Source organism: Tauraco erythrolophus, chromosome 13, assembly GCF_009769465.1.
Source record: "Tauraco erythrolophus isolate bTauEry1 chromosome 13, bTauEry1.pri, whole genome shotgun sequence".
NCBI classification, from domain to species: domain Eukaryota; kingdom Metazoa; phylum Chordata; class Aves; order Musophagiformes; family Musophagidae; genus Tauraco; species Tauraco erythrolophus.
In genome coordinates this window covers 2,159,768-2,177,133 of record NC_141477.1, presented here as the reverse complement: position 1 = coordinate 2,177,133, position 17,366 = coordinate 2,159,768, and the positions used below count along the sequence as shown (strand labels likewise).

Sequence of the window (17,366 nt, the reverse complement as noted above, 5' to 3'; positions counted from 1 at the left end):
GCCGCAATCTGTCAGACAACATACATCACAAGAATTTAAAAGTATCTAAACAGTATATAATTCCTCTTCTTGGAGCTGACTCTCGTGCTACATCTGTAGAATACCACAAAGTCCCATGGCCTACCATAACAAACAAAATAAAAAATAGTAGTGCTACTCTTCCCACTCCCTTTCCCCCCAACTCTGACCATTTTTCAGTTTTTCGGTTGTGAATCCCCACAACGTTGCATCCGGGGAAAATATTAACTGCAGAGTAAAGCGGTGCTGTAAAGAAATACTAATTAATTCATGTCAGGTTTCATGCCACAGAAATTCGTTTATTCGCCTATTGAAAGCTCGGTTAGGTCCAGGTACATTCCTATCTTCAGAATCAGGGCTTTTAAGGAAAAAAAAAAGTTTCTCATGTTTCCCGACATCCCATTAAAATGGTTGTCCTTTGACGTCAATTAGAGACAGCTAAAAAAAAAAAAATCATCCTTAATTGCTTTTCAGAAATAGACATTATAGCGCACACCGTCGCGGCCAGATTCGATTCCCTTTTACAAGAAACAAGGATGCTGGGAACGCTATAAAACTCCAGGTCTGGATATGGATGCAGGGCTTTTTCACAGCAAAGGCTCTTCCGTGGTTCACCAAGAAAACTCATGCAAAAACCTATAGAAATGACTGAATTTCTCCAAATGCTGAAGCTGGATGTTCAGCTGGGGCTGGTTTTGGACCGGCAGTGGTTGGATGCTCAGCGCTCCATCCCTGCCTCCGTGCGAGAGCGAGTGCGACCACGCGCCTACGCTGGCAATTATAGCTACGAAAATGATCTCAGTCCTCAAAACTCGTGTGCGTTTCGTTACAAGGACTGTCACCGATCTTCTCAAAGGCCTTATCTGAATTTGTCTTACTCCAGGGACTTCATAATGTCTCTGCCGACCAGGTAGAAGAGGAGTCCAGAAAGCAAAACCAGGGGCACCCCCGCTGCGGCGAACATGAACGACCACCCGTAGTACGCATGCACCGGTACATCGTCCTCGCACTTCTCGCTTCTCTCCAGGAGGATGTACTTCTGAAAATCGGCAGCAAACTCCTTCCATATCACAAAGAGAAAGATGAGCAGGAGAAATAAGCCTCCTGGAAAGAGAGACAAAGATGAGTTATTCTCTGCACGTGACACACAGAAATAAAATTGAGAAAAGATCGCACCAGATTCCGTCTATTCTGGCAGGTCCTTTGCATCAAAGCTTGATGTTGTAGAGTTATTACTGATGACATTGCTCCACAGGTTCCTGTGAAAGCCAAGCCCACTCACCATGGGAGAGACCCACACCACCACGACCAGCTCCTGCCCAGCCCCGGGCACACTGACACCTCGTGCTTTAACCACCGGCGCTACCGAGGGCTCTGTTACAGCTGGGTACGGCCATGGAGAAACCATCACGAACACAGCTGGCACTCACAGCAGGGATCTACACGAGGCTAGATCTGCATTCCTGTCTTAACATTGTTTTGGCCCTTTTTATCTTTAATCTGAGATGAGCGAGAAGAAGAAATTAAGACTTACATTTTCCTTTTTATATCTACCCTTCCAAGCAGCATCAGATCCAGTTTCCACCAGAAATGCAAAAATATAGAGATCAGTCCTGCTGATAGCAAGCGTTACTCAGCATCGAACCCACCACCCCCAGCTCCGGGGCGAGCAGAGCCCGCGCAGACGCCGAAGCGGCTGCCACAGCTCGTGGCAGTTCCCCTCCACGTCTTGTGTTCCCCTTCCTGAGACCGAGCTTGGCAACCAAGTAATGGAACACACAGCAAGGAGTACAGACGACCCTATTTTGCAGAGAAATAACACGTAATAGAGTAGAATCAAGAATAGTGTGACCAGCAGGAGCAGGGAAGTGATCCTGCCCCTGTACTCGGCACTGGTGAGGCCACACCTGGAATATTGTGTCCAGTTTTGGGCCCCTCGCTTTAAGAGAGATATTGAGCTCCTGGAGCGGGTCCAGAGAAGGGCGACTAAACTGGTCAAGGGGCTGGAAAATAAAACTTATGAGGAGCGGCTGAGGGAGTTGGGGCTGTTTAGCCTGGAGAAGAGGAGGCTGAGGGGAGACCTGATTACAGCCTACAAATACTTGAGAAAATATGGTGGGGAGGTAGGGGAAGGGCTCTTTACATTAGTGATGGGTGATAGAACAAGAGGAAATGGGTATAAGCTTAGTCAGGGCAGATTCAGGTTGGATGTTAGGAAGTATTTCTTCTCTGAAAGGGTTGTCAGCCACTGGAATAGGCTGCCCAGGGAGGTGGTTGAGTCCCCATCCCTGGATGTGTTTAAGAAAAGGGTGGATGATCTACTTAGCGATATGGTTTAATGGGGACTAGGGACGGTTGGACTCGATGATCTCTAAGGTCTTTTCCAACCTAGAAATCTATGAATCTATGAAGAAAAGGCATGTAGCCATGAGATATTAATCGCAGGTGAGCTACTAAATAACAGAATCATAAAAAGAATAATAAACAGCTTATACCATGAGGCTAGAACATCTTTTTATGGGCAAGCGAGACCTCTTCTGCTCTCCCCTGGAGCCAGATGGGAGGAGGGCTGAGGCCACGCTCAAGTCCGAGCAGCAAGCGCAAGGTCAACGTCTCGCTTGGAGAGGGTCCGCTCTCCTCGGAGCCTCCCCGGCCTTGCAGGATGCCCGTGACCCAAACAGCAGATCTCCATGAGACTCCTGATCTCACGTTTCCGATGCGTTGCCGCCAAAGGTCAGCGTTTGCAGGAAGAGTTGGGTCACATCTGAAAAGCACGTGGGGAACAGGCGGCTCCCAGACCCGGCGCGGCCCCCGGCGGGTTTGGGGGCTTCGGTGCCTTAATAAGAACCTCCTTTCCCCAGAATTCAGAGGGATGGTGGTCGGAGGCTGCAGGTCGGGCTCCCCCGTGTGAAGCAGATGACGAGAAACTGGTGTTGCCCCGATGTTATTTACTGTGTCGCGTTAAAGAATATATACAGCGTGTTTTAAAAGTCAACATATATTAGAACCAAACAGCGACGGTGTGATGACACATCTGAAAGCACTTGGGCAATATCTGATCTTGGGACTTCCCAGACAGAAGCTCACGATTTTTAAACAGTGCCATATAACATACAGATATATACACACACACACATATATGAAAGAAATACATCACAGATTATAATACTTTTATAGCAGAAGCAAACAGTTCCAAATTAATTTAGTTGACAGGTTACCACACAGGTCTGTGGATGCGTTGTGGCTTCTGCTGGGTTTAATTTCTCCCCTTGCAATTTTTAAATCAAAGGTAGATTGTAGCATATTTAATTCTTCTTCCTGGCAGCTTATGCCCTACAAAATCCAACTCCTGTGCCAAGCAAAGGAAGTGGGTGAAGCTTGACATTGATATAGCTGCTTAGCGGTGGTGGTTACTGAAAGCTCCACCAGAGAAAACACGTCAGTGTTTAACTGTGTTTCTGCTTATGATGAATATAAGCACATCTGCTGCTACAAACCTCCACTTCCCATCTCGTAGCCAAAAATGAGACTTACATGAAGGTATAGAGGGTTTGAAGTCCTCACGATGTGTTATCTAGAAGTTGAAGCTACCCAGCCCAAGCTGGCCTGTCTATTAAATAGCCTCCTGTACCCTGAGACTGAAAATTGACTCTTAATAATCAAAAATTGGTGTAACTGTATAAAAGGATTTTGCATCGCCACACGCCGTTTTCTCGAGCTGTCCTCCCTCACGTGGAAAAGTCCTCGTGTTCGCTGGAGAGGCAGGCTAGGAGTTAAACAGCAGCTGTTGTAGCATTTGCATGTTCATTGAGATTTCGATACCACTTGAAATTAAGTGCACAAATAAATATTTTACACTTAATATGATAGTTGTATGCTTAAAATATCAATTATTCCACTGTAAGAAAACGATTGCGTGTTTAAATAGCCACATGTCCTTTACAAAATACAATATATTGATAAGAAGGCAATTAAGTCCTTATTACTGATGTAATTTAAAATTAAATTAATTAGATAGCAACTGAACCTTGAAAAGTGCTCTTTTAAAGATCAATTTCTATTTCATTAACTTATAATACCTACTGTAAGAGATGCAAATAACGTTGTAGCCTCGGCAGGACAGAGGACACGGGTACGGTAGCGTATTTTTGAATTCTTCTACTTTTCTTTAAATAACCAGGGGGGTTGCGTTGAATTCTGAATCCACCCAGAGAGGTGGTGGATGCTCCATCCCTGGAGACGTTCAAGGCCAGGTTGGACGAGGCCCTGAGCAACCTGATCTAGTTGGAGATATCCCTGTTCCTTGCAGGGGGGTTGGACTAGATGACCTTTGAAGGTCCCTTCCAGCCCTAACCATTCTATGATTCTATGATTCTATGAATTGTCTCAGGACAACTTAGATGGCCTAAGCCTCATTTAGTGAAGAAACCAGATGAAAACCTGCCAGTTCTTAATGAGGAGGGTGCGGGGAAGCCCCGTGAGCGGGTGGCACCGTCCCCGAGCTCGCCAGGAGCTGAGGATGGGGAAACGGTCCCTCCCCTCGCCCCAGGAGAAGCAGCAGGTCTCGGTGTGGAAGGATTTATTATTAAACAGGTGCTGGAGGTGATGGCACGGCCACGGCATCTAAATTAAGAACGTTTTCACACTCTGGGAAAATGACAAGAAAATGTAAAGTAAGCAGCCTTCTTCCCTGGAATAATTACAGCTGAGTGGCGAGGAGTCCCTGGGATTTACACCAGCTCCTCGGCGAGAAAAGACAATGGAAGGGGCAGGTGCAGGTGGAGAAGGATGGTGGAAGCGCAGAAAGGGCAGCTCACCGAGAGCTGGTCAGCAAAAAAATGCTTACTTGGAACAATCACAAGTATTCATGAAACCACTTAAAATTTGACACGCATTAGTAGGCTCCTCATAATGAGAATATCAGGATGCTTTGCTCCCATATTAACGAAGCAAGCGTTTGGCATTTTTGTTTGAAAATGCTCTTTTATTTTGGATTTTTCAGCTTTTGAACAGGTCTCACTTTGCCACCTCCCTTTTGGGGCTTTTAGTCTTGGCCGCAACGGAAAGACATCTTCGCTTCCTGCCAGCTTTTTATGTACAGAGACAGATTTCTTCCTGCCTTGGGCAGCAAAATGAAAAAAAAAAAAAAACAAAAAAAACCCTAGTTTCCTGCCCAAGAAATGAGCCCAGCATCCTGAGCTGCAGGACGTGTGTTGGCTTTGGGTAAGTGTAAGTGAAGACCTCATCAACCAGACCATCCCCACGCTCCTCTCAGCATCTCTGTGGCTTCTATAGCTGGAAAATTAGCCAAGTGATGCTCTGATTTTCTCTTCCTTTCTGTCTTTGCCTCTTTTTGTTAAGATGGGATGGAAAAAAATTAAGCGCAAAAATCCGTCTCAGAGCTGATGAGGTCAACAGCATCTTCTAGGGAGGGGCTAATTGCAAGAAAATTGAAGTGGGACATTAAATCTTTCTCCTTCATACACTGCTAACTGCAGGACAAGGAATCCCAGCGCTCCAGCTCCTGCTCCCTGGAGAGCTGCACCTTCCTTGGGAGTAAATTGGAGTCGGGCTTTTTCTTTCTCTCATTTTATGTCCTTGTGACACCTTTATGGCTGCTAATTGTCGGGACAGGTGAGTGAACTCAATCTTTAACTCTTATTCTGCAGAAGCTCCTGAACTTCTGTGTAATCTGCTAATTACAAGAAAAATGAACTTTGACTCATTCGCTGTTCTCACTAGTTGCCTCTTAAGGATGTTAATAACGTGGAAATGGAGGGGTGATCTTCAGCTGCCCTCCCATAACCTTGAGTCTTTACTGCACGTGGGGAGCCTGAGATTGCCAAAATGGAGATGCTTGATTTAGGAAGAGGAATCTGAGCACAAAATTCAGCACTTTTAGTTACAGGGCTGACGAAGTAGCCTTTTTTTTTATGCAGTCGGCTTACACTGAAGAACAGGTTGGTCTGAGCACACATTGTGCTTCTCTCGCAGAACCATGACGACATGGCTCTGAAAGCTCAGGAGAGGCTTTGTGCTGCCTTTGCCCGTGGGAAATGGCCCAGGGCCACAGCAATCCCATGTGCCACGCAAGGGGGGATGCTGGAGAGACAGCACCGGGACCACAGTGCCTGAAGGATGTGTAGACTGTACCTTGTTCATCATCTATTTGGGCTTTCCACTGCAAGCCAAGCTGATAACAAACTCCTCTTTAGGTTGCTTAACGTTACCTGGGACACATATCCTTATGGCTTGCTTTCAAAACTCACCGTATGCCCACGCTTTGCCTGTCCACTCCACCCCGGAGCAAGGCACCAGGTAGAGCTCAGGTTGTTTTTTCACTTAACCCTGCAGCTCTGAAGCTACTCCAAAGGTATTGTGGCAGCACAGCAGGCTCAGTGGTTGCAATAGATCTGGACAAAACATGCCCTCACTTCCAAGCTTGGCCACTAAAATGCCCAAAGGAAACAAAAAACAAGGAGCACAAGCACAGAAAACCAAGGAGCACAAGCAAAAGTTGTCTCAGGAAATCGAATTGTTTCCAGAAGCCGCGGTGCAGCCATCACCCAGCCCTCTCGGTGACATTGTAGTGATAATTAATCATATTGTCATCTGACTACTGAAACAAGAGGACAACTAGTCACCAGGCAGTAGCTGCCTCCCTCTTGCAAACACCAAAGCTAAGTCTGAGACGGCGAACGTCAGAAGGAACACAGCATGCCCACTACTTGCTCAGGCAATTCCAGCTCTTTTGGGAGCAGCTGGCAAGGATAACTGCTCAGCTGGAGAGGTAGATGTGCAAGCGCAAACAGCACCAAATGTCCGATGGGCTCCGGCTGTATTTCCCATGTCACCCAGCAGAAGCAATCAAGGGGAATGGCTCCGGTCCTTTGGAAGGGCTCTCAGAAACGTCACCCATGGAGCACTGCATTTGTTTTGGCAGCTGGCAGACGGTCGGATTTGTCCTCTTGCAAGGACAGTGAATAAAAGGCGTCTCAGAGAGGAAAACCCAAAGGGATCTAATGGAGCGATAACGATCTTCACCCTTAGGCGTTGAATTCCCAGGATGGAGGGGCACACGCAGCTCCTCGGAATCACGTCAGGCTGGTTATCCACGAACACACTTGGGAGTGCATTTGCACCAATAATATTTTTAGAGCCCTGTGGTGGCAAACATTGCGTCATTTTGCAAGGACTGACCAAGGCTGTGATTCCATGACCTCAGCGTGGGCTGCTACCAAAAGGGGCAGAGGGAGTTTATGGACAGAATAAAGTTGCTCTGAGAGCCCCGGGCATCTTGCAGCCACCGTGCCCCATCTCACCATCCGACTGCCAGACCACGTTCCCATTCTACAAATTGCCACACTTTCTCAAGGAGAGATCATCTCTGCGAGGGAGGTTAATTAACACTGACCCGCAGGCCATGATTAGAAGACAAGATGCACGTTCTCCTGCATCGTCTCTCCACATCCCGCTATCCGAAGGAAAGGGACAGCTAAGGAGTTGAAGCTGTATTAAATCCATTGTTCCTACTGCTCAGCACAATCATGCAAAATATTTTTAGAAAGGATAGTGAGAAAATAACCACGGAGGGAAGTATCCTGAATCCATCAGGAAGCCAGTGCCAAGCAGGATCCAGAGATCTGAGTTCAGGATACCCCACCCCAAAAGAAAGGTTCAGATGAAACTCTAAGCAACTTTGCTGAAAATGCTGAAATACTATTGCATTCTCCTAGCTATAATTTAGATCGAAAATAATAGCAGGAAGTCTCTTCCAGCTGAACTCATTCCTCCTAATGACAGTTAATAACAATGATTGCTGTTCAGATTGAAATTGCATTAATACAAACTTCAATTTAAACAGCAGCATCTTTGTCTAATGCCAAGAGGTTTATGTGATGCATAATCAGCTCTTCTAAAAAGTGTCAAATTCTATGCCTCAGCCTTTTAATCAAGAAGTAGTCAAATAAAGTGCAAAAACAATGAAAAAAAATGGAATACAGTGATTCAATATTACTCGACACCCTTTTCTATGTGATATTTTACTCATCTGGCCAGTGTCAGAAGGCGACCCATCCCAGTTTTTCCTTTTAGGCTGAAAGTCGAGTGTTTTGAAGAGGTAGGGCTTTAAATGAGGTAGCCAGAGTGTCACATCTGGGAGGATCCAAATATTTGGCCCTAGTCTCACAAGGAGAGACGACTTCACGGCACACGTGTCTGTAGCCAACACTACTCAGTAGAAGGCATCAGTACCTGATGGACAGCTGATAGTGAGACATCTTGCATTCCTAGATGAAATCCGTGTGTGTAAAACCACACCAAATCTGCCCTTAGAAAAATTAAGCCCAACCAAGCATTTATTAAACTGTAGAAGAGAGATAAACAGATATCGACAGGCTTGCTGCCCTCACTTCTCTAACTGAAGACCTGGAGGCAAATGGAAAATTGGGCAAAATGCGAAAGCGAGTTAGCAGACTGGTTTAGTGCCTTCCAGATTTTTTAGACAAAGAGATAGATGTCATCTAGCTTCATTTTAACAAGTAGCTCAGCTGACATCACATGATTAATTATTAGTACACCTGGAGGAAATAGAAATTGGGAAAGGAGCTATAAGATAGATGAGCTAAATAACGGGGGAAAAGAGTAAAAGGAAACGATGGCAGGGCATGGGGAGATTGGAAGGAGTTTAGGTGGAGTTCCTCCAGGGTCAGTGTTGGGACCTCTCTCGTTAAATCTTTTCATTGATGATTTTGGCCCCCAAAGAGTTGAGCACACTCAAAGCCCAGACTGGAAGCAAAGACTCTGGCTCGTGTTTGAGTCATGCCATGTATGAGGAAGCGGGACCTGGGGCAGGATCTGTAATTAAACCCTGCTTTTTCAGAGAAAGGCCTGACTCCATTAAGAAGTTCTTCACTTGGCACGGCTCAGCTGAGCTCCAGCCTTTAGCTGCTTGAGTGGCAAAAAAGCTTTTTTCTGGTTTGAGTCACTGTTGCAAATCAAGTATTTCTACCAGTTAAGCCAATTATTCCTTCTCAAATATAAAAAACTAAAAAGCCTAAGTGATAATTCAGTGGAATCATTTGCCATGGCAGTGGGAACAATGAATAAATGTCTATTTTTAATTCGTTTTCCTGCTGTGCCACCGCTTCACCTTTTCAGGTTTCCCTAAGCCAGCCCTCCCGTTCGGAGTCACGGGGTACGCCTTCCATCGCTCCGCGGGTTTCCAGCACTGCCAGATGTTACCAGCAAAGACCGGAGAGGCTCAAATGCAGCGACCGGCTTAGGGGAGCAGAGCATGGCTGATTGCTGCCCAGGCTTCAAGCTGCCATGGACTTCAATAAAATAAAATGCTCTGCTGCCTTGCATAGAAGAGGAGGAAAAAAAAAACCAAAGTATTTTTTCCCAAATCTCATCCTCCCTAGAAGTAAGGACTATCTTGCTAAAGCTTGGCTGAGCATAGAGGTGTATTTCCAGTGGGGGAAGATGGAAATTGTTTACTCCAAGTCAGCGCAGCTCCCACCAGAGCCCCCATCTCCCCCCAGCACGGAGCAGAGCGTGGCCACTGCCTTCCTGCCCCAGCTGCTTACCCGAGGCCAGGAGGAATCCGCCTCCGATTTTGTAGGAGCGGGGGCTGACGAAGGGCACGCCGCACACCAGCAGCAGCCCTCCCACCAGCCCGGCGGCCACCGCCAGCACGATGAACGCCGTCCAGAAGCCTCTGTACACTGTGAGGGCCAAAAAAAAAAAAAGACTAAGGTCAGGGGAAAAAGAGATGGAAAGTGGTTTTCTTCAGTCCATGCTTAACTCCTGCTCCAGCGACAGCAAGAGCGATGCACTGTTGTGTTGCTCGTGTTAGGCAGAGCTGGGGCTCCTGTGTTGGGAACACCCTGGAAATGGGGCAAGTCCAGGATGAACGTCGTGTTCTTGCACAACGGGATTGGGATGAGCGCAAGGGGTCGGAAGGGTTTGCCAGGGAATCATGCCACAAAACAGGGGCAGAGTAAAGGACACCGTGCCCAGCTGTGCCTGGGGGGGATGGAAGAGCTTGGCAAGAAAGGAAAGAAAATAGCAAAATTTGGAGGGATGGAATCAGAGCACATCTTTTTTTTGTTTTAATTAACACTTACAGAAGGTGCCACATTCCTGGTTTAAAATAAAGGTGCTTTTTGTTAGCAGGACTGCAGGGCAAACAGGAGCTCCTGATTTACTAGATGATCTTTAAGGTCCCTTCCAACCCAAACCATTGTGTGATTCTATGATTTCCCCCATTAATGGCCTTGTTTGACTCCCAATAAGTGAATGGGGCAAGAGAACCGCTGCCTCTTCATCCACTGAATTTGGAGGGGGAGATGTGGCTGTGTCTTCCTGCAACCCCACCAGCCAGGGCCAAGCAAGTTTGCATCTGTCACATCCCATGGGATGGGACGTATCCCACTAATTTCAGTCTCCCAGTAGCCAAGTCTCTTCCAGTCACTTTGGCCATAAACCTTGGCCAAAGGTGGTGGTCTTCACACAGAGACTCTCTGATACCCTGCTCCCAACTGCCCTGATTTATCTGGTCCCCTTGACCACCCTGTCTCACTCTGCCTGTTGTTTTTCCAAAGTGCTAGTGAAAGAGGTTTGAGCTGAGCATGAGCAAGCGGGTGATGCTGAAATGATTCACACTTCAAAGAAAAAACGATACAGCGGAGATGCGTTCTCCTCATTTGAAACCATTTTGTCAGGAGAGCCACTTAGGGAGAGATAAGTATCTTGAACTCTCCAAAACCACAGAATTCATTTTCATGTTTAACCTCCCGTCACCTGTTTCTCTGAGGGAGCCTAAGAGGCTGCAGATAAGGCAGAATGATCTCTGGAGCAGGTAGCAGGTGGAGGACCCCTCTCGTTGGACGGCCTCTGTTTTGCCATCATTTGCATGTGAGGATGGACTGGTTTGAAATAAGATGAGCGTTAACGAGAGAAGCGTTTGCTCTCTGTGGATGTTGGTGCAGCAGAGGAGCCCAACACTCCCACTGCCCTAAATGTGGGTGCTGAGACATCCTCGTCTCCCCGGGGATCATAGCAGAGTGGGTGTCAGGAACTTCCCAGCAGAGCCCCGGCGCTGAGCCCGTCCCCAGCATCCTCCTGGGACCCATCCCAGTGGGTGTTCCTGAGAGGCAGCTGAAGCGGGTTTCATAGCAAGGGCTGACGGGCAGGGACAGATGCCTCCAGGGCCCTTTATTTAGTATGGAAAAAAATAGTGTGTTTATCAGCGAGATCATTCAGAAAGTAGACATCACGCCCACCTCTCCTAAGCCGAAAAAATCCCACCGCTTAACCCCCGTGTTTGCCGCACGGAGCCCGCGGCCGGTTCCTCCTTCCACCCTCAGCAGGTCCCTCGTATCCATTTTACAACACGGCGTGTTCCCCGAGGCAGGAATCCTGCACAGCACAGCAAAAGAAACTAGCTGCTCTCCCTCCTACTGACAAATGTTGTGGGTGGTTGTGGGTTGTTTTTTTTTTTTTAATTAATTCCTCATAAAAAAATAAAAAATAAAAAATAAAAAAAGGTACTGCTGAAGGCGAAGGAAAAGGTCAAGATGTTTGTTTGTGCAGTATGCCTGCCCCAGATCCCCGGAGGCAATGCAGAGTGATGCACACTATTTAAAGAAATCAATTCATTTCAAAAAAGATCATTGAATTAATTCTAGCTGCTGCCACCAATTTAGCAAATTAAAATTCCTAACGGCAGCTGATTCATTAAAGAACTCTGAAAATATAGAGAAACATAAATAAAAAGGGAACCAGTTGAAAGGAGAGCTCTCCGACTGCGTCGTGTTCGGTGCATTGAAAATCAGCCAGTCACTTACGTGGCTCTTCTAACAATTTGGTCTCTAACTGATTTTTCCAGCGCTTGTTTGTTTTGTCTTTCAACAAATCGACACCAGAGCTCTCCCAGGAAGCCAGACTTTGGAAACGAGTCGGTGCCGGACTGCCACAAGCCTGCAGCCCAGGAGATATTATTTCTCTTGCTTGCCTGCGGGGTCTGGATATGGCCATGGGACAGAAGCCCTTTGCCTCCAGCTCCTCCCAGCAAGGGAGGAGATAGAAGAGAATGGACTTAACATCCTCCTTTGCTCGCAAGAATAGGTGCTGAGCGCCCAGCAGGAGGGCGCGCAGCTCCTCCAGGCATGGCTGGCTCTGGAGGAGAGAAGATGTGGGAGAACATCTCAACGTGCTCATGACTTGGGGCAGTCAACTCAGCAAGGCCATTTCATAAAGGAGCTTTCCAAAAGTCTTGGCCATGCCTGGCCGCGTGCATTTACAACAGGAGGACCACAGCACTGACACGGGTCGTAAATCTCTGCCCGTCGCTGCCAGGGAAGGAGGAAAGAAACCCACCTGCAGTCGTGTCGTAGGAAGGATGGGGGAAAGGTCCGAGAGCAATGGGCATGGGAAAGAGGTAGCCATGCATGCAGAACTTGGGGTGTGCTTGGCTGGCTGAAAAAGAACAACAACAAAAAAATCCTGTTTGCTTTCATTTTCTGCAAAACCGCAGTCACAGTATTCAGATGGCAACGTACTGCTCTGCAAAACCTGCAAAACTGTCACTGTTCTGTGGCAATCAGAAATTTTTGAAATCAGAAGGCCGGGGAGTAAAGAAAGACAGTAAATCCCAGTTAGAAAGAAGAAAGAATTATGAGAAAGGGGAGATATAACAGGACCTGAGACCGCCACCCGTACATCTTCTCATCTTCATAACCTGAGTCTGAGGTGGGCATAAACCATGAAAGATGGAGCGACTGAAATCAGTGGAAATATTCCCACTGCTGGGAAGGGGCAAAGGTATTTGGGTACCTTCTCAGACCTCCAGTTTGTGAGGAGGGAAATTAGAATGGAAGTGCCCCATCAATATTAATACCACTGAGGCTTATCATGATTAACGGTAATAGAATGAATGTTAAATGAATTAATTAATGGTTGGCCACTTATTTAAATATGTTCCCCAGCTCAAAGGAACACTTTATAATAGGTGGACATTAGTTCATGCTAAATTGACTATGGAATACCTATTGAATTAATTATTACATCCACGAGAGCAGCAAATTAATTTGCCATGATCAATCCTATTATAATAAATACCTAAAAAAGTAATACAAATTTGCCAGTTATCAGAGAGTCATTTTACTGCAGGTAACATTCTATTGTATCGTGTATTTCCACATAATGCAATTCAATAGCAAACTCCCTCTCTCGAGTCTGGCCTTTTTTATCAAAATATTTCTGCATGAAAAATCTGACATCGTTCAGTTGAACGGTGGCAGTAAGTGTTCCGGTAAGATTTTACAGGAAACACAGGTCAGGGACTTGAGGACAGCAAAGTCACCTGAAATTTTAATCCCTGTGGAGTAACTTTATTGTGGGAACCTGCATTATTTGCAGCCAAATGCCCTTCAAGGAACGTAGCATCTTGAGTGGACCGAAGCACCAGTGAGCGCAGGGTCAAGGCTTTTGCAGTGTTTAAACCTTTGCAGAATTTATTTTAAATCTCCTTTTTTTTCATCCCCAACACTTCTCTAGGGTTGTGGCATCCCAGGGAAAGGCTGTCCTCTAATTACCCGCAGCCTGCGGGGCTGGTGCCAGGCGTGTTGTGGGGTGGTCTCACTCCTTCGCTCTTTCTGGTGGGAGGACCTGGTTCACTGGGCCAAGACCTCACACTTCACTGCACGTGAAGCCACCAGTCAGCACCAGCTGGTGCCTCAGAACAGGTTTCACCTTCTCCTTTGATTTTTTTTTTGAAGAGCAAATGTGCTTTCAGGAGGAAAACTATTTTGCATCCATCTCTCTTTATTCACGCGTGTAATCTCAAAGACCCCAAAAAGCAAAACAGGCAAGATCTTAAAATAAAGGTCTTGTGTGCTTAAGAGCATAAACACATGTGGTTACGGCTCTCCATGGCCCACCTCTGCCCACTGCTAGAGGTCCTGAGCACCCAGAAACACCACATGTGTGCATGTTCAGCGTCCTCCGAGCTGAAATCAGTGAGAGGAGGGAACACTCAGGACCCCGACAGCTGAAAACGTTGACAAAGGAGCGATGCTAATGGCCAGGAAAGGCACGTGCTCAAATTTAGCAGACCTTAGCTGAACACAAACATCAAGACGTAGGGGGAGAGAGTAGTCCTTGCTGGTGGAACCCACCACTCCATAAGACTTCGTAGGTGATACATTAAATGGCATCAAGAGGTTCCTACATTTCTGTGAACGATCCTCTGAGAGCAAAATCCAAGCCAAAAAAAGAGCACAGAAAGGGTGAGCCAAATTTGCTTTCGATAGAGAGACGATGAGAATGAAGAAAAAAAAAAAGAAATAAAACAAAGACAACTGTATGCTCATCCCTGGGAGCCCTCGTTGTGCTTGTTTGCAATTCAAACTGTGAGCGAATGCTGTGAACATGGGGTGGTGGCATCATACTCACTGTACCAGAAGGTCCAGATGGTCTCCGTGTGGCCCTCACCAAAGAACCAGCACCGCCAGAAGAAGCCCTCGTGATGGAAAGTGAGGACCTCCTTCCTCACCTCTGTTGGCATTTCAGCCTGCGGAGGAATGAAAGCCCAAGCTGATACGGGGATGATCACAGTGGAAAGTGTGAATTTTTGGCTTAGACCGATTTTGCTTTCATTTTTTGTTGGAGTTTTCATTTGTTGTTGTTTGAGCCGGTTTTGGAGGGGTTGGGGAACACAAAGGCACCTGCTGTCCTTGACTTTCTGCTGTATCACAGCTACAAAATGTTCTCGTTACAAATCATCCTGCAGACCTTCACCAGTCTTCTCATGGACCAGGATAGAGATGTTGACAAATTTTCCTTTTTAAGTGAGTCTACTTCAACCCCCAGACCAGACCTGCAAGCACAAGGTCTTTCCAGAAGGAAGGATATTTCCAAGTTGAGTCATGGACTATTCACCAAAAAACTTATTAAAACTATGGCCAAAGTCAATTTTGTCTTTATCACATACAATTTGGTAAAGGAGACATGACTTTTAGAAAATTACGATTTGTGGAGAAGGGAGAAACTCCATAGAGGGTCGGACCCTGTGAGCTGGAGAAAGGAGATGGGACTCAACAGGGAGGTGCTAGAAGATACTTCCCTCACCTCAAGGTTTTTATGCATCAAGTTATGCCTGCTTCTGGAGCTCTGACCTGATTTTTTTTTTTAATTTCAGGATAAAATACCAACTATGACAACGGTAGCATGCAGACCTCAAACTCCATCAGCTGGGTGGCTGCTGACTCTGCATCTATGGCACATTTAATCACTGCTTGGCAGATACTCCAGACCATCCTTATCTGTAAGGGACAGGATTTACCAGTTTAAGAAAGGGCAGAGAAGGTAAAAACACAGCCCGTTGTACACAGCCAGTAACTGAAATAGAAATAATAGGAGCAGTGTCTGAAATAGAAATGAAATAGCTCAGAGGAAAGAGTCCGAGCAGCTCCTATTTCTCTGCCTGGTGCTTTTGAAGTTGCTCTGCCTCAGCGACAGGTTAACACTTGGCCAAGAGCGTATCTTCAACGTTTGAGATGCTTTAAACACCAAAAACAGTGTTTTTCAGCCAGGCAGTTTTTCTATCATAATTTTTGGGTTTTTTTTCAATAGAAAAAGTCATTTGGAAAAAATGACTCAAGCAAACGGTGTCCTACATTTGATTATGGGATTCTGAAATGAAAGAAAATATTTCTTGTTGGCATCATGATGCTTACCCAGCGTGACTCACCCCACCAGAAAAAAAAAAAAAAAAAAAAAAAAAATCAAACCTAATTGGATTGAACTTTGAAGTAACAAAAAGTCTGCACACAACAAGGATCTTCCTGTCATTTTGTAATTGAAACCGCACATTGATCGGCACAAAAAACATTTTTTGAAGAGTGGGTGGCTCAGGGAGCTGATCTGGTTGTTATTTCATTGAAGAGTTAGACAATAGCAAGTGCAGCTAAAATCAAACTTTGGGAAGGATCTATAAATAAGTGACACCAGCAGTTAGTGCTAAAATACCAAATTGTCCTTTGAAAATTACATTTCCTGCCAACTAAAATCCTATATAAATCTTAATTTTAAAATATATAGGCGTCTTCTTGTTAGACAGGCAGGAATCCTTGTCTACTCTGTTCCGAGCCCGATGCTGGCTTTTGTTTGCCCTCTGTCCTGTAGTCACATCACTTTGGCTGGAAATGATTGCCAAGCTCTACACTTTCAAACATGAACTATTTTTAAACAAAGAAACTACAGAGGGAGAAATCTTTTAATGGCAAATATCAGCAGGTATCTTTTGTCTTTAGAAGTAAACGCTGTCAACAAGTAAAGCTCTTACATTTTTGCCTAATGTTCACATCTGCCAGATTACAGAGGTGCTGCTTTAATGTTTCCTAGACTCACTTTAATCCAGTCAAAACGCCAGATACCACGGGTGGGATTTTAAACCTACTTCAGGCTGACGTTTTACATGAGCAGTTCACCTCCAGTGAGCACAAATATTATCACAGACTTAAAAAATTTTTGAATTTAGGAATTTTAAATTATGGAAAGAAGTCTCCCAGAGTAAGGCAAGATTGCAGAGTTTACCTCCCCAGTTGGCAGAGTGCTGTTGCCATGCTCGAAGACGCCGCAGGTCTCCGTAGCAAGGAGCCAGTAATCCGTCCCGAAGGCGATGAGGAAGAGCAACACGCCGGTGCCACCGAGGATCCCGGCTGCCAGGGCGGCTCCTCCGGCCTTCATGGGGCAGCAGGTAGGCAGCAGGACTGGAAATCAGAAGAGAAGAAAAACACTGAAGTTTCCAGGGTGGCTGGAAGAGGGAAGCGCTATTTTGGGGCACGGATCATAATCTTCTCCTGGCTGGTGTGAGTTTCAGCGGGTGGTGGGAACGGGACTAATAAAAGCAGATGACCTGGTGTAACCAAACAGCTGTGGCATTAAGGAACATGACTAACAGCTATTGAGGCAGAGCAGGAAGGTTTCCAAATGAACACATGGGCGCTCGTTTCAGAAGAACGCTGCAGAGAGCCCGTCGCCTCGGCCGCTCCGTCGGCGTCTGTAGGTCACAAGGAGTTACGATGCAGAACTGCTCAGGCCACCAGAGAGTTTTTAAAACCCCGTTTGTGCACGAGATTAGCAGAGAGGCTGCACGTGGCTTGAGTGGATCTGAACTCCAAAGCCCTTATACCACGTCACGGAGTCCACCATTCCCACTGCCGTTGCTGTGGGATGCCTTTAGCTGAGTCCTCACGAGTGTGGTACGGCCGTGACGTTTCTGGAATGGCCTTTCCTTCAGCTCCTGCTTCCTCTGAACAAAACACCAATGTAGCTGTTACACA

At 46.2% G+C, this 17,366-nt stretch overlaps 1 protein-coding gene across 1 annotated transcript; it reads right to left on the bottom strand.

Annotated features, from left to right (window-relative positions):
- Window positions 1–892: 892 nt before the first annotated feature.
- LOC104381581 (transmembrane protein 182) lies at window positions 893–16,788 on the bottom strand. The gene is made up of 5 exons (XM_009989366.2): window positions 16,618–16,788; window positions 14,476–14,593; window positions 12,400–12,498; window positions 9,606–9,743; window positions 893–1,122 (listed from the first exon to the last, which is right to left on the bottom strand). The coding sequence occupies exons 1-5, from the start codon at window positions 16,768–16,770 to the stop codon at window positions 893–895; spliced, it is 738 nt and encodes a 245-aa protein (XP_009987668.2). The 5' UTR covers window positions 16,771–16,788.
- Window positions 16,789–17,366: the final 578 nt, after the last annotated feature.